Genomic DNA, 18,327 nt, shown 5'->3' with positions numbered 1-18,327 from the left:
TTTCTATTAGTAAATAAAAATATACATTGTAGTAGGAGCTGAATACTGAGGCAATAGAAGCCAAATTGAGTAGATTTAATTAGTGGCTAGAGGACTAAAATGCTTTTCCGCCTTACAGAGACAATTCCATCTTCAGATCACATAGATGGTAGAAAGTCTGGATGGCATATTTTTAATTCCACGTAATTGTAATGGTTTCTCAGGTAATCTAATAGACAGAGACAATTTGTCTCTTTATTTAATTAAATATTGAGCATCCAATGTCCTTTATTTATATTCCAGACACAGAAGGCTGGCTTAGTCTGTACTCAGAAAGTAGACGTGATTCGACCTGGTTAATCCTTTGATGGGGAACCAATGGGACATACTGGAGCTGTTGGCTAGACTAGGAAGTTGAACAGCAATCTCTGTTGACAAGAATACTGCATGAATATTTCATACTAACTAAGGATAACCAAAGGTGTTCCCATTAATTAGTTTGTTGATAAAACATCAATATGTTTTTGAGATACATGTTAGATTCTTGTCCCTTTCCATTCGTTATGCTATTGATTTATTTTTTAGCAAAACAGATAGTAAAAGAAACTTTCAACCATCTGTGTTTCTGCAAATCACTTGACTGAAAGAAAGACGCTGGAAGAGAATGTTCAGTTTGCACGACACTAAGAAAATGCTGGATAACTTAGTAGTGTAGTCTTTCATAGAAAGAAAAATATGGGGCCCTGAGTAGAATCCACAGGTCCCACCTCTGATTGTTAAATTCCAGCCAACTCAATGTCTCTAGACTTCAGGCTTTCTGTGCTTTCTACCTCCTGTAATTTGAGCACCGATTTAGTCTTCTTGCACACTCTCATTCATTTATCTTCCTCTGTTCTTGGCAATCAAATGAAAGCCAGGTTCTTTTACAGCAGAGGTCTATATTTGATCATTTAGAAGTAAATTCCATAATGTTCAATGTGGCACTATCTTTTTAGTAAGAGGATTGCAATATTTATCAATTCTGCTGTGTTAGACCAAGAACCTCTTCTAACAAGCAGATATCCTCCATTTTTAAACGGCTATGTCTTTGTATGTTTTCACTGCATTTATTATGGATTTATTACAGAATATCACTAGCACAATGCATCCAAGGATTGTAATATTAACCTTTACATATAGTGCAAGCCATGATTCTTTAAGGGTTGAACAAAGGTTCACCAGGAGACATCTAACTCCGAGTAACTAATCCATTGAGGCACTGAAAATATCCTTAGGTATGATAGTTTGAGGGAGAACATTTGAGCCCTCTTAGTGCTAATTGCAATTTATACAAAGAAAATTATTAATGAAAGAATGCAGAAGAGAAAGTGAAAGAGCTTTCACAATATAGGTTGTATGAGAGACTGATGTAAACAGAAACTGATATAAGTATCATATCTGAAAGTGGTCTGGAGGAGACTACATCTCATAACTTCTCTATCTCTATAAAGTACAGAATTATTTTTTTAAAGGGAGTTGCTATTATTATTATTTATTTCTGAAACATAATGTTTTGGGTGGGGGGAAACCCTGAGTTTACTATTTGAGCTTAACTGAATTAAAGGAAGGACATTAGAATTTCTGAAACCTGATTAGTTGCCAGCTGGGCCCAATAAGATAATATATCTCACAGGCTAATCATTCTGTAATTCATAAAACCAAGGTTACCTTTCTATATTTAACGCGGTGAGTCTGAACTTTAGCATGGTAAACTTCAGAATCTTTTCTGCCATATATTGTATGCAGTGGAAGACAGTTGAATATTTACTTGTAAGAGCTGAGCAAAATTCCACTAAAGGGAAAACTTATAGATGCAAAATGAAAGAGAGAGCTCCAATATTTTTGTTAATTGCACAGATGTCAGCAAGGTTTGCCTGTGTATTCTGGTAAAAATCCAGCGCTTTAATAAAAGTATGGCAAGAAAGACATTCAAGAGATGAAACATCCCATCACTGCCATAGGTTCTTGCTGGAAAAAGACTTGCTGTAGGAGTTCCGCTATTTGGCTATATATGCTTTCCTTGCTAATAACTAATATAAAAATAGCAACCAAAGAAGATATATGGGCTTCTGGTAAACTTGTCCAGTTTGACTTTAAAGCCATCTCCCCTTCCACCAGCCCACTTGCAGTTCCAGCTACTGGAGGAAACAGCTTAAAGCAACTGTGATCTGCAAAAAAGGCAGTGAATTTCACTTTTTTCTTCAACCTGCTATGATGATGACTATAAAATATAGTCAGGGGGATGCTGCTGCTTTGGTTCTATTAGCTTGAGACACAACAGTGAGAAGAAGAAAAAACAGACCCATAAAGACTTAGACTTTTTTGGCTGTGGAACGTTGTACTGCAGGTTGGTGGGGATGGAAAGGAGTATTCTGGAGGAAGGCATGTCCAGTTGGGAAGAATTGCTAAATAGGAACATATTGCCACATTCTGTTGCAGTTTGGTGCAGCTTTTTATTTTGCTGTTAAAGGTACAAGTGTCCTGTTTCCCTTGCCATTTAATCACCACGGTGAAATATTTCTGAGTTTGCAGGATGTGTTGAATGACAAAGTAGCCAACCATATTTTAGTCTCACATATTGTGCAAATCCAGCTCGTGGGTTGGTTTATGATTCACTGTTGTACAAGCTCAGAGAATTAGGTTTGGAAAAACAGAGTTTATTTAACCATGACTGAATGTCCATGCAAATACTGAAGTTAGCACTGATGTAGCTTTTGTTTGAAAAAATAAGTATATACTTTTTTTTTTAATACAATACGAGCCATGGTTTACTGGAGAAACGAATGCCTAAGCTTTCATAACTTACTGTTTTAAATCCATAGTAGAAGAATCTGCACAACATGTTGAGCCAGATATTGGCCAGCCTCATCTTAGCGTCACATGTTATATGAAGCCAACTGATCTGAGAGGCACATCAAGGTTTGTCTCCTTTGGGCTGAACATCTAATAATGGCTCTGTTCCAAGTTATTCACTAATGATAGAAATTCTCTGGAGTTTAATCATCATCATCATCCTGATGTCAAAAGCTATCTGTCTATTTCAAACTTGTCAGAATTGGTTGTGTACTAGCCTTCATCTGGAGAGCCCTGGCAATTTTTTTTTTTTTTTTTTTTTACAAAATTGGCAAACAGGTGTGTATAACGCTAGAGTGTTCATTACAAATTATTTATTTGTCTCTGTCTCTTTTTGGCAAGAAAGCTCTGATGGTGTTGAACCATAGAAAACCTCTCTTTCTTATAGAAAATGGCTTATTAAGTAACAGGCTACCCCACTGGTGCTGACTCAGGCAGAAACTAATGAACACCCTGGCTGGCCATTTGAAATTTATTGCACCTATTAATTACAACCATTAGATGCAGCCAGTGAAATTTTTATAATGAGGACCCTTGTGACTTTGCTTTCCTAGCAGCAAATTAACTGTGTATATGAAGGCTGAGGAGGGGAGAGAGGGTTAGAATCAATGGGATCAGCATACTTTACAGAAGCAATGTTTTAATTAGTGGTTCTCTGCAAACACTGCAGCCTGAAACTCCAGCTGAATATGCATCATTATTTCCCATTAAAGAGACAATGCTTCCCTTTACTAATTGACTTTATTTCCTTTTAAGGTTTTTTAAAAAGCAGAATACTTTATGTCTGGGTTTGAATATATTGGGTGAGGGGATTGTTGTTAACAAATTCAGAGGTAAGAAGTAAAATAGAAGTTAAAAATAAGGAAAAATAAAAGGTGAAGTATCTCTTTCTATCTGTCTCACATTAGCATTCCACCTTTGTCTGGAGGTGCTCAATGCAGTAGCATATGTTGTGATGATCTTGTATTATCCTCAATACGACCCTGTGTGATAAAATTAGATTGATTTAAAATATGTCTTTATTGGTCATGGAATACAAATTCAAACCTAGATCAACTTTAGTACCCTACTTACCAACCATGGTAGCTCTGATACCACATAATTCTGTCCTCTAACTCAGGATTGGACAGCCATGACCTACCAGCCATATGCTAAAGCCTCAGAGATTCCCACCCCTGCTGCAAGGGTTCCTAAAGATTTTCAGCAAGCTAAAAGAACACTGGTGTGACAACATATTCAGCAAAGTTAAATAGAAATCCCACTTCTACTCTAAGAACACATTTTGCCACACCATTGTCCCTTTCTACCTGTCAGCAGCCCATGACTATTTGCCTTCTCTTGCCTTTGCTCCTTGTTGCCACTGCCCAACTATTTGGCAGCATGTAACCCATCTTGACTGAGCTTAAAAAGTTAAATAGAATCAGACCTGGTTAGTACTTGAATGGGAGACCAGGGCTGTAGGCTAGACTGAGAAGTCAAACATCCTGGAAGAAGGCAGTGGTAAAGCCACTTCGGTATTGTTGCCAAGAAATCCAAATGGAGATGTCTATAAAGTCACCAGGAGTCAAGTTTGATTTGAAGGAAACTTTACCTTGCCACCCATGACTAGTGGGTGTATAGAAAAGAAAAGTGTATAGTTACCTATATACAAGTTACACCTCTGCAACCTAAGTTGATGGACTATTTTTTATGAACTGTTAACTATGGGAGTGCAGGTGTACCTTACCTTTGCAGTACCTTCTCCAGAAACTCTATTACACACCTTTCTTGATTAATAGACATCATCTTGACTCTTGGAATGGGCTGTACATCAGTGGTAGACAAATGCTTTGCATACCAAAGACTCCAAGTTCAATGTTTGTATCTCCAAGTAATATTGGAAAAGTCTCCAGTCTGAAATCCTGGATTATTGCTACCAATCAGGGCAGACAGCACTGAACTAGGTAGACCAATGGTCTGATTTGCTGTAAGACTTTTCTTATATCTCTGTTTTTATTAAATACATTCTAAAGCAGGAAGACCATATCATAATTTTCTTCGTCTTATGATCAGGTAAACATACTAAAAGATCTTTGTTATGTTGAATGGCATCCAGACATATGGATGTACCTGTACATTGTACAGGGCTGAAATGTGTGGTGTCCATGTGGTAAAATACAAAATACAATCATTTCAGTGAGGGATGGACTTCATCTGATTTGATGAAAATACTAGCCAGTTTCAACCTTGTGTCACAAGTGTTAGAGGGATCAATATAATCCCAAGATCAAGATTTTTAATGGTTAAATATGTGATGAATTTATGTTTTACCTATATGAACATTACCTCTTTTTTAGAACAGGATAACTTAGATTAGAATGATTATGCCAAGTGTTTGCAGAAAGATAATGGCCATAAAAGCCATATTCCAGGAAAAGAATTTATCCACCAGATAGAAAAAGTACTTTTGCAAATATCTGATAATCATGCTGCATTCATGGATCCTACTAAGTGGTAGGAATAAGTCTGTTGATGGCCATGGCTGTGCTTAAAATTGAGGGATGGGGCTGAGGGCCATATTACACATGTGGACAGGGCTGATTTTCACTGGGAATTTGAAGAGGAGTTGTTTGGTGGTGGTGAGAAAAGATGCCATTAGTTCTCAGCCATGATGTTGCATGTAGCCCATGACCATCCCAATTATAGTTTAGCACACTCCATATACCCAACTGTTGTGGCAGAAGTCAAAATAAGGATGCAAAAACTGCCCATCCTTTGTCCCTGGCTTAGTGTATTGCTTTTTGCCCCAGTTTTTCACAAAGGGTTTTAACATATTGGATCCCTTCCTTTCCTCATTGCTGAGTGAATGTGTGAAAAGGGTAAAGATTTCCAATTTCAGCAGCAGGGGCCTAACTGTTAGGAAGAGCAAAAACCTGGTGAAATCAGTAATTGTTGGTCTAAGGAATTGGTCTGTCCAGCTGGTTCAGAAAGACATTTATTAGGGCTCAGGAAAAGTGACATTATTAAAGTGAGCATGCTGATTTCAGACAGCTCCCAATTCATCACTCTGACAGTGACAAACACAGCCTGAGGTTAAGCAAATGACTACAGAGAATTCTTTGGCTTTACATTTTTAATATTCACTGTGTTTTCTTGGCTGCAGAGGGTCCTATTCAAAGGATCCTCTTCCTTGAATAGAAAGGGCAAAGCAGGGCCATGAAACATGCTTGGATTTTGCAAATCAAGTAGGGCCTCTGCCATGCCCCAGCTCTAGTTCATTTATCTTGCTCCTGAATGGAGGTGGAGTGGAGGGTCAGTTTTTAAAGGCTCCATGCTACAAGCTTTCCTAAATACACTAATAACTCCCTAATGGAATTGGGACTCCTGTCACTCAGACCACCCAGGTCTCCAGGCAAACAAATGGCTTCTGGTGCCTTTGAATTCTCCTCAACTCCCCCCTCCCCCTTCCCTATTCCCATGGAATCTAATACTGCAGTATACAAAGTGCCTTGTCTCTGCCAGCAGTCCCCTCTCAACGGTAACACGATGTACCCTCGACGGAGCTAAACTTGAACACTGTTGAGAAACATCAACTCATTCAAAACATGATCAAACAAATTTTGGCAATATGCAGAAGATTAGAGGCTATCATTATGACCTTGTAGCTACTGTACTGATTATCATTGTGTGTCCAGACTCAGTTCTAAGTACATGTTTCTTTTTAATGTAAATGCCTTAAATGTCCTACAGCCATTGGCTTGAAAGATTGACTTGGTCCCTTCACTGCGTCTATCCTATGTCATTCATATCCTGCTTCCTCCCAGAGCTCAGGTAGAGGTACATGGTTTTCCTCTCTCATTGTTTCCCTGAATTATCAGTGAGATAGATGAAGAGAGGTCAAAGGGGCTATTTAGGTCACTGAGTACCATCTCTTGTCCAGTTCTCAATTACTTTATCCCTGGCAAATGTTTATCCAGCCTCTTTACCATTAATAGGTTGAGATTCATAGCCCAATGAGAGTTTGAACCAAGGTTTTCCTAGTCCATTATTAATTACATAACAAAGATGGTTTTATATCAGTATAACTTTAGGTAACTCAGCTCCCTTCTGTATTAATGTTGTACACTTTTATTCTTTATTCTTTACTTTAAGAACCAATCCTAAGGGATCAAACTAAAGGCTGACCCAATGCATCATTCTGTTTCTGTAGTGGCCAACCATATGTCTCTGGGAAGCCAACAAGAAGGGAATAGCATCCTCCCACTCAAGCTCCTCAGTTTTTATGTTTTGATTATTTTTGCTTTGATTATTAAACTTTGGGTGCATATGTTCATAGAAAAAGAAGACAGATATGTTTATAATAAATACATGTTTGGCAATGCTAGAACTGTATTTCAAATTACAAGCTGTCACTAGAATTGGCACCCAGATTAAAGGCAGATTATCATATTTATATATACCATCTAATAACAGAGTTGTCTGGTTACAATAAGAACCATTATTAAGCTACGAGTATAAATCATTAAAAAAAATGAAGGCACTAACAACAAAGTTTTAAAATTAAGAGAGAGGATTAGGCGTTTGCAGGGGTAGGCAGGCAAACAACACATGCATCAAGACATCATTGCACAAATAACAGAACTTATGTACTTGTGATGGACTTCATAATGCAAATTGCACAATCACATATTTTGCACAATGACATCACAATGTGCATGTCATCATTTTGACATCATTGCGGGTTGAAAAAGATACCCATGACCAAAAGCAAACAAAAAAAGCTTTTTTCCCTAATGTCTATTTACTTAAATTTATTTAGGTATGATATGCAGGAACCCATCACTTAAAAGGTTCTCACTTAGGTATTAACTTACTGACCTCATTTAGAAATATCACCTGGAAAAGAATATCTCTCAGTAGCCTGGTTCATACAGCAAATCACACTAAGCTATTATTTTCTCAGATACAGTTTGTTGAGTAAATCGCTATGGTTGTGAAAAAAAATACTGTACTACAAACCATAATGGCTGGGTCCATACAACATATTTAATAGCAGACATACAACCACATTATGTATGCACAATGCACAATGTATGAACCCAACCAATTTCTTAGTAAATATATATGGAATTCTGACATTCAGTAGTAACATATGAGATACAAAAACCCAATGATAGAGTGTGTATGATTGGGGTGGTTTCCCAATATTGTAAAATAAATAAAGCTTCAGACTGAAACATAGTAATAAATGTAGAATGTGAAATGAATCATCATAATAGCAAGCCAAGTACAAAATGGGAAGCCTTCTTAATAGAATACCGACTACATGCTCCTCTACTTCTGTATCAAAGGATTTAAATATCTGTTTCCCACTTATTATTTATTGACTGATTTTTGCATAAGACTACTGCAGCCTAATTCAGTCTCTTACTACCTGCTAAGCCAGTCTATAGCCAGAAGTTTAAGTGATGTTTTGAATGAGAGACTTGCCATCCAACACAACTAGAAGATACCAGGTTAGAAAAGGTTGAACTACTAAATGGCAAGAAGGAAATAGAATCAGAGCAGAAGGTCCTGTTTTCAGATCAACACAGGAAATTGCATTTTACCCACAAGGCTACTGTCCATCTAGCCCATTATTGACTCCACTGACCTATCTTTGTGACTCGCCAGGATTTCACATAGGAGTCTTCCTTCCCCTTATCTGGAAGTGTGCAGATCTGAATCTGGGAACTTCTGCAAGCAAAGCAGATACAATGCTGCTGTACCAAAACTCTTCCTTTGTCCATTCCATTGTAAAAACTACTTATTATATAGAAGCATCAGTAGCAGACCAGTAAACAAAACAAATCATACTTTGTTGATTTACTTATTGGTAGTTATTCTTCAACCTTCCTCTGAATGTCTGATCAGCTATCCTATATTTAACAAGAAACAGTAGCAGAAGAAAATGAAGAGCAGAAGTCGGATTATATAACAATTTAAGCAAAGGCTCATGCATGTGCGCGTGCACAAACACACACATACATAGTTGCAAGCTCCCAGGAATGAATATTTGTTCATCTACAGTATATCAAAAGTCCTGACAAAGCTTTATATCAAATAAGTTATTCCTTAAAGTTTACTTAAAGAGGCTACAGCATGTGAATCAAGAAAGGCAAACAAAATCAAGGCTTTGGATTCATTGATCATTGTGATCATATATCCACATCAATTTGTAACAAAAAATGTGTAAATTGGTACTAGGGGCATCCCTTGAATAACTTTATTAATACATTGTATATAACTGCAAGTTTCAAGCTAGATACATTAAAAAGGGCATCCGGCCCAGCCTCCTGCTCAATTCTGATTCTACATTAATGCACAGCAATCTTAGCAGTTTGTAAGCCCCTGTTTGCTTCAACCCTTCCAGTGAAGGAGAGTCTGCTCTTGCTGTTAGGAAGTTTATATTTAGCTGTAATCTGCTTCCCTACAATCTCCACCCATGGGTTCCCCTTCTGCTCTGTGGACTAGCAGACACCAGTGCAGTTCTTCAGCATGCTAAGAGGTGATAGTGTGCCCAACTATGATGTGGAAATTATATTTGGATAATAAAAGTTACCACTTTGTGTTAACTAAAAACAAAACAAACAAAAACAACCCAAACTAATCAGAATCCAGAGCATTTTATAGATATGCCTGAATCATCAGTATAGCTGTGTGTACAGCCCTACAAACGGCCATTTAACTCTCACACATTTTTCAATGGTTGGGAGGCTCTGTGAATGTGTATATATGCATTTTGGCTCCTATCCTTTTTTTTTTTTTGGAAAATGGAAATTATCCGTCCATCCATCCATCCATCCATCCATCCATCCATCCATCCATCCATCCATCCATCCATCTATCTATCTATCTATCTATCTATCTATCTATCTATCTATCTATCTATCTATCTATCTATCTATCTATCTATCTCCTGCTTGAAAGCTTATGTCTTTTAAATAAATTTGTTAGTTGGAAAAGCTGCTACCAGACTCCTGATTTTTTGCCCTCATAGACTAACATGGCACTCATTGTACAATACTATACCATAGCGTTCCTCAATCAGAGAACAGAGGCTGTGTGTGTGTTTTGTTCCAGATCTAACAGCAGGTTGAGCATATATCGTGAAGACTTTATTTGAAATCTACATTACATTTTGAAATGAAATCTAAAATTCTCAGCAAAGTATACTAGTACTGATGAACCTTGTGGAACTAGTCTCCTTCTCCTTCTTCTATTTTTATCCTGTGTTTTATTTGTGTGTGTGTGTGTGTGTGTGTGTGTGGTGTGTATCCTGCTTTCTAACCCAGTATCTGTTGTTCCAGTGATACAGCATTCTGCTCTAGTGAGTTGTGATCTCGGTCTCATGTGGTAGAAATATTTTTCAGCTGATACATATTGAAGGAGCAAGATATGAGCAAATTGTACCATAAAGTTCACCAGATTGTTAAATAAAGAAAGCCAGACCAGAGTCAGTAAAAAAAAATTGATGAGAATCTGGTGTTATATCATTATGAGACACTTTGAGTGTTATTGTAAATGAAAACATTGGAATGTGCATGTTTTTATTACTCTCTTTCTCTTCTTATACCAGGTAACCATGATAGTTGCAAAGACAGCACAAGAAAACCAATATGTGACAGTGATTGAGCCAGTTTGGATAATCATATTTTCAATCAATAAATTATCTTTTGCTCATATATATCAGCTCTTTGTTTGCAGTTATTTCAAGAACTCCTTCACCAATCACGGTCTCCTTCATCCAAACCAGGATGATTTGAAATAAAATACCCTGAATGTTCCAAAGTGGGCAATTATAGTTTCCTAGTTCAAATGAATTGGAAACTGTGGTTAATAAGAACTGCTGGATTGTTTGCTAACTCTAAGAAGGGAGGAACAAAAGGGATGTTTTCACATGCAAAAGACTTGTGCACATTTTGACTTGTTCAGCTGAGGCATAATTGGAATATAGGATATAATATATTATCATCAAATATCATCAAATATTAATCATATCCAAAACTCCAAAAATGAAAAAAAAAGAACTGCTAATATTTGGTATTCATTTTTTTCCTCTATTTTTTGCTTAAATATTTTGGTTTCACTAAAGATGGATGGATAGATAGAGGCACCCTTAGAGGAGTGTCAAAAAAGTTACAGTGGTGGCTGTGACTGTTTGATCAAAGCCCCATTCCATATTTACATGCTTTGCACCTAAAAAGAGGGTGGGGCTTTGATCACATGGTCATAGCCACCATCTTGAATTTTTTGACACCTAAGGATGCCCCTGGATGAATGGATGGATGGATAGATGGACGGATGGAAGGACAGATAAATGAGCAGCTGAAATGTAACAAAGCCCTACCTACTATATACCAATGCCTTGCCTGAATATTTTCTTGTTTTTCTACCTTGGTCCTTGATGCTGATTAAGGTATTCTAACCCTTTTTAGTGGCAGCAAAATTGCAGGTGGTGGGTGAGGAATGAGCTCACCTTGTGGCTGCCGAACCAACCTTCAAGAGCTTCATTTGGCTGAACTTTGCTCTCTCGCAACTGTTACCTCCGGAAAACCTTTTTATACGCGCAGAATAAAAGCGGCAGAGAGAGGCAGTAAGACGATGACGGTCCATTTCACAAACCTTGCAGACAGGAGGACTCATTAAAGAGCCTCTTGCCATTGTTCTGTGCCTTTCAAAGGAAGCATCCGGACTTTATTTAAAGCGGGCAGACAGGTATACAGAGAAATCTGTCAAATGAAGCTGATGGGGGAAGGGTGGGGAGAGGCCGCAGCTGCAGCCGTGAATTAAAAGGGCTGGGCATATCTGTGTTGGGGCTGCTTTGTGCTGAAGCCAAGCTCCTTCGCTGCAAGACAAGGTCAGGCTGAAGCAGAGAGGATAAAAGTAGTGTCGGCTGGTTCCCAGGTTACTGGATGGGAGAGACGCAATTGTCATTGCCATGTGGAACGGGCTGATCTGAGGTGCTGAAGGGCTCTTTAATTAATGCTGAGCGGTTGTGTTTGAAGCTGGAAGGTCAGTCAAATATTCCCGGTAACCTTGGAGGGCTTAATCATGCCCTGAGTGCGAGCCGAGCTATTGAAAAGCAACCATCTCAAACAGGATTTTGGCTTTTGCTGCCTCTTTTTTTTTTTTTTTTTTAAATCTGGCTGAGGTAATTCACAGATGTCGAATGCTTCACTTAGGTGGGGGCAGTTTTCGGCAGGGGTGCAGTCAAACCATTTGGAGTTGGCATGTTTGGTTTTGCTTCACAACCTTTGTGCAAGCCAAAGAATTATTAGGCCTCTGCTAAATGCTCTGTGACCCTAACAACCAGTTCTGGCTCTAAACTTTTTTTTTTTTAAAAAAAACAAACTAAAGCTCATTAAGGGGAGAGATCGCTCAGCAACGGTGCCACTCTGAACTTGCTGCTGTTCATGTTGCCTTGCGTTACACCTTGGTAAGGCTGGCCTTGAGGCTAACGTATCTCTAGAGACCAGCTAGAGCAGTGTTTCTCAACCTTGGCCACTTGAAGATATCTGGACTTCAGCTCCCAGAATTCCCCAGCCAGGATGGCTGACTGGGGAATTCTGGGAGTTGAAGTCCAGACATATTCAAGTGGCCAAGGTTGAGAAACACTGAGCTAGAAACTGGGCTGCCTGGAGCAAAGAAGAGAGCATTCCCTTCCCGGCTGCCCAGTTTGGCTGCTGACTGTTCCTTGAGTATCGGTGACAGGTAGCATGAGATCTTCTACTGCACCCCAGGGCACCAGGCCAGTTTAGGAGGTCAGGACAGACCATAAGGCACTTCTGTGCTCCAACCTCTGCTGCCGCTCTGCCTGGTGCCTCTTTTCGCCCCCTTCAAACCAATACAGCATGCTTGCCCCCAAGGTGGATCACAGAGTGATATATTATACATATATGTTTCTCCTTTTTTCTTTCTGTTTCTGCTTTGTTTTTCTTTTTTCTGTATATTAAACCAAACAAATAATGACATAAAAATAAATTTCCTGAGATCGTGCAGGAAAGCATTGTCTAGGGCTACTATAGCTAAACTAAACTATGGGATAGCAGCAAAGAGATAGAGAAAAGCTTCTTTGCTCCTACCTAGTGGTCTTCTGGAGTTTTACAGCCTGGGGGGGTAGCAGTCCTAACATTGACATTGGGAACCTGCTTGAATGGTTAGCTGGAAGTCTTGCGGTTGCTGCCCACCCCACCCGCATTGCTTCTTGGTAAGATTGCCACATCGTCAATGCAAAGTGTTTTCAAATGGTAACAGATGTTCAGCTTGGATAATAGGTCTTTTCACATTCATTGAAGGTTGATACAGAGAGAGGAGCATTTAACCGCTGCCAACTACTGAAGTCTCCTGGTGGTTTACAATAAAAAAAAAAAAAACATGGATAAACCAAAGATATTAAAATCAGAATTAAATAATGTACAGTTAAAAGCTTGTTTAAAAGATGTGGTTTACTGCCTTTATAGGAGCCAGAAAAAGACAAATCCCCAGCTTACTTGATAATGGTCAGCTTTAGAGAAGGTGAGTCTTGGCTAACCTCAGACCATCTCAATGAATGGGAGCTGGGAGAAGCATATTGACTGAATTTACTGTCACTGCTTATTTCTACACATTCATTTGAAAGTATTAGTAGAGAGTCCCTTTGCTGTGTTATACACAGGAAAAACAACCTGTTTTGCCCTATTTAGAAATTCCCTAACAACATATAAGGTTATAGTATTATTATCAGCCCAAATCAATCCACTGTGGGATGAAGGCTTTTTCAATGAAGGTTAAAGTACTCTACCACACTGTTCCTGTGAGGATTGGTTGGTAGACAGACATTTTTCACTTTCCAGTCTAGGCTTGAGAGAGAATGACTGGCCCAAAGTTACACAGTAATGCACAGTAAGCTTCTATGCCTAAGGGAGGACTAGAACCTGAGTCTCCCCACTGCTAGTTTAGCACCTTAACCACTACACCATGCTATCTCTCACACATCCCTGTATATAAGCTCCAAAACCCATGAGCTGAGTTCCATGTGTTTAGGAAACCTGACTACTCAAGACATGAAAACCAGGAGTGGAGTGATAGGGTAGGCTATGTCAGGACACTGGAGCTGAAGATTGTGCTTAGGTGACCCTGTGCCTGCAGTTTGTGCTTTTCTGCACTCTTTTTAATAGAGCTTGTTTTCTTTGTATGAGGAAGGATCCCTTATCAAGTGTCAAGAGTAGATATATTCTCTTCAGACCTTTGGTTCAGTTAAATAGAAAGAAGGCTTTCAACAGTTCTGCTCTGTGTTGTGTGAAAAGTGCTCAGATACACTTACTCCAGCAGGTCTTGAAGTTAGTGAGCAATTAATTCAAATATTTCTAAAATGTGGGCTCAAGGAAGGACAGGATTTATAAAAGTAGCATACAATTATATATCTGAGAGATTCAAACTAAGTCTCATTATAGCCCAATCACTATGTATAAACATGAGAATTGCCTTGCTGGATCTGATCAAAACTGGTAATTCTGTCATTAAATATAATGTTATTGTTTTCTGCTTTTTACTTCATAAACCCTCATAAAAGGCTTTGGCTTGAAAAGCGATATGAAAATATTTTAAGTAAAATATTGCATTGCTAACCATCACAATGAATAATTGGCTACAGAGTCCTTTAATACTAATATTCAGCACAGTGTATTGTCTTCCAGATCCTTAAGGGGGTTTTATATATTGTTGCTAACTCCTGGAGAGATGCTGACTGTACTCACTCTGCCTGCAGTAATAGAGACTAAGTTTTGGGCAATATTGTGCAAGCAGTCACATTATGATGCAGGATTCTGTATTCAGAACATCATAGCCAAAAATTGCTTTGCTGTCTGCAAAATAAAGGTGATCACTGTGTTATGGAGAAAATAGTTCTCATAATGAAGGTTCAAAAGCATGGTGTATGACATGAGTATTATTATCATTAGCCTATTATCATATACATTCTCTTAATCAGAATTTATCCAATATAGGAGATAGCTTATTAAAGGTTTCTTTCCAAATGACTGCTTGATTGAAGGGGGGGAAGTCTGGGAGGGGGTGAGAGTCCTCCCCCCACCAGTCAGTTAATAGAGATGCTAGTATACTAAGCTTTTGTTCTCATGTTTAATCCTCTGATATTTCAAAGGCAATAAAAACCTATAGGCTTTTCCTAGTCCTCACTGGGTCATTGGGAGAAGAGCCTGGAACGTCCCACCAGCCACCAGCACATTGATTCTTAGGTTTTTATGTTTTCAATACTAATAACGAAATGTTCTGTGTGTTCACTGTGAGACTCAAGTGTACAACTCTAAAGCTATATACAACAAATTGCATTATGACTTAGTGTGTTGGGTAAATATATCAAGTGTGGCTTGTAAAATGTGATTTATAGCATATTTTATTGTACAAACCCAGCCAACACATCATGATTAAACAAGACATTGGTGAGCATAATGTGTGATCACAGCTAGCCAGACTAATATAAGGTAATACCTGTGCAGAAGTTATACTGAGAGCCAGAAATATGTAAAAATGAGACAAAGAGGTTGTGGAAAAGTTTAAGATGACAATTACTTGATAAAAAGAAGGGTGGAAGGCACAATTGTGTGTTTTTTAAAATCTTTCTTGTTTCTCTATTTCTTGTTTTCTATCTTTGTTCTTGTTTGTTTTGTATATTTTGTTACATTAAAAATTTCTAATTAAAATAAAAGAGCCAGAAGTATGTGAAGGCTTTTACAGCAGCAACCATACAAGAAGATAATATATGAGCCACTGGACTGTAATTGGTGACATGGCATGACAGAGATGGGACCAAATAAAATAGCTTTTAATTCCTAGTATGAAATACAGAATATAATGGACTGTAAAAAGGTGTTTAATTATAAAGTACTTTTTTTAAAAAAGGCTACATTTTTACAAGAATATTGTATTTTTGAAATATGAGTTGCTGGTTGATTTGGGGGAAATAAATAAAAAAGAGAGGGAGATGGCTTCTCAGGTCTGAACGCCCACTGAGGCTGTAACAGCACCCTCCCATGTTTCAGAGACACAGAAACCTGTTTTTTATGAGATCAAAGTATGTATCACTTAAAAGTATTTGTGGCAGTGAGTCTCAAAGTAGGAAACATTTCACTGAGTGATTTATTCATTTTAAATTTGTATACCACCGTAATTTCATATCTTTGTTATTATATACAGCATAAATAGAAACATTATATAAAACAGCCAACCGCAAGCTAACAAACCCCAAGTATCAGCCCAAGCCACCACTACCCTCCAAAACCCTGCCTAAATAAAATGGTTTTGATGGCCTTACACCAGGCCAGCAATGAGGGGTCAGGTATACCTTTGTGGGCAAGGCTTCAGTAGCACTGGGGCTACCATGGAGAAAGCTTGCCTCCAGATCCAAGGCCTCTTTACCTCATGATGGATGGACCCCTAAATAGCACCTCTCTTAGTGAACTCACAGGGCAGGAAAAATCATTTTGAGGGAGATGGTCTTTCAGATATCTAGTGCTGCATTATATGGTGCTTTGTTGGTTATAACTAAAACTCTGAATTGATCCTGGAAGCTTATAGGCAACCAGTGCCTGGATGAAAGGTCAAGCGTTATGCAGCAAAAGCAGAACTTGCTTGCCAGTAGCCTAGCTTCTGAGATGCTTTCACATGTCAACCCATGTGAATTTGGAATTTGGCCATATTTTTAGAGAACATACTCTTGTCATTATTAGTTTATTTTTATTTTTTCTGGGGACAAAATAGCTTTTCCCATCCAATTTTTGGTCATATATAATTCAAAGAAAGGCGTTCAAGAGCCAATAAATCCTAAAGACAGATTTCGTGATGATTCTTATAACAATGATTTCCCCTAAAATGTTACTTACAAATGAATAACTTTAAAAAAAAAATAGTGCAAGGATATAAGAACCTTCATATTTATATGAGGAATAAATTATATTAAAGCAATAGCTATTTTCAAATCACATCTTACATAATCAATATAACTGGAAATTGTAGGGAGTGAATCTGGGATTCTCTGCATGTAAAACACATGTTTTGCCCATGAACTAAGATCCTACTCTAGATGCGATTTTAGATGCAGAAAGAGAGATCCATTTAAGATAGAATGTTTGTACTTTATCTCACTAGCAACCAGAAACATTGATCTTAAATTACAGTAAGAAATGTCTTGTTTGATAGAGTGGGAAACATCCCAACCCTCTCTTTTTTCATCTTCCTTGGTATAGATTTCCTTTGGATGCTCCTGTCCCTTGCCTCTCCTAGGGGATGCCCCAGTTCACCTTTGCTTGCTTCTGTGGTCTCCATGGCTTCTGCAAGTTGAAGAGGAAACACGAAGAGTCCAGTGCTGAGCAAGAAACCGCTGTTTGAAAAGAGAAGGCATTTCTTTTCTGTGCACTTAAACTTGAATTGGAAAAGCATGGTTACTACAATAACTTGATAAGATGTTATTGCCCCTATCTTTCAGGCATTTTTTCACGACTTTCCTTTTCCTCCTGCTCATCCATTGGGCTCTCTTGTGTCAGTTGGTTGGATAGGCAGAGCAGCCATTAGCATAGCTGCATCATTTTTTAAACAATATCACCTTGCAGATTTGGAAATGTCAATGAAATGATAAGGAGCCAAAGAAATAATATGTATCCTACAATGTGACTCTCTCTCTCTCTCTCTCTCTCTCTGTGTGTGTGTGTGTAATTGAGCTTCATGTTCTCAACAAAAAAGCTGCCCTCTCTCTTTCAGCTCTCCCATGGAGTTTGATGGATTAGCTTAGGAAGGTACACTGACAGGAAGAGATGAACCTGCTATGAATGATAGCCTTTTGTATCAGCATCAGGAATGGGAAGAAAAGAATGTGAAAGACATTAATCTGGTTATTACATTTATTTTTCACTCCTTGTTTTTCTTCCCTACAGACTTTGGAGGTGGAGGAGAAATGACTCAATGCAAAGGAACATTACTGAAGATCCAAAATCTGGCTGGGCAAAATGACAGTTCTACAACTACCTACTTTGAATTTCACTGATCCTTAGAGACTATGGGTATTCACGATTTAAAAAATTCAGTGAGATTCAGCAGCCATCTCCAAACTGGAATGCTTTATAGGTGTTGGACAACAATTCCCCTTCTGGCTGGGACTCTGAAGACATGTGGAGGGAAGCAGGTTAGGGAAAGCTACTGTATAGGACTGTTTAGCTATTTTGTAAGAGAACTGCCTTTGACAGAATCAAGCTGTATTCTTAGTTTGGCTTAAACCAAAAGCAGAATATTGCTCACATCTAGTCTACCTTCCACGATATAATCAAGCATATTTGAGGTTTGCTTGAGAATAAAGGCCTGCATTAGATTATAAGCAAATAAACGTTAGGTTTGTTTGACAATACAACAGAGCATTCATATGTTTGTACTGGGTTATTTTAATGACAG

At 38.3% G+C, this 18,327-nt stretch overlaps 1 protein-coding gene across 1 annotated transcript; it reads left to right on the top strand.

Annotated features, from left to right (window-relative positions):
* Window positions 1-17,172: 17,172 nt before the first annotated feature.
* Window positions 17,173-17,274, top strand: BLACAT1 (BLACAT1 overlapping LEMD1 locus). The gene has a single exon (XM_088153727.1). It carries the CDS (start codon window positions 17,173-17,175, stop codon window positions 17,272-17,274), a length of 102 nt encoding a protein of 33 aa, XP_088009853.1.
* The last annotated feature ends 1,053 nt before the right edge of the window (window positions 17,275-18,327 follow it).

Source organism: Python bivittatus, unplaced genomic scaffold, assembly GCF_059951505.1.
Source record: "Python bivittatus isolate LINGU-HERP-01145 unplaced genomic scaffold, Pbiv_v1 ctg000700_np1212, whole genome shotgun sequence".
NCBI lineage: Eukaryota > Metazoa > Chordata > Lepidosauria > Squamata > Pythonidae > Python > Python bivittatus.
The sequence above is the reverse complement of the archived record's forward strand: the minus strand, read 5'-3'. Positions and strand labels throughout refer to the sequence as shown.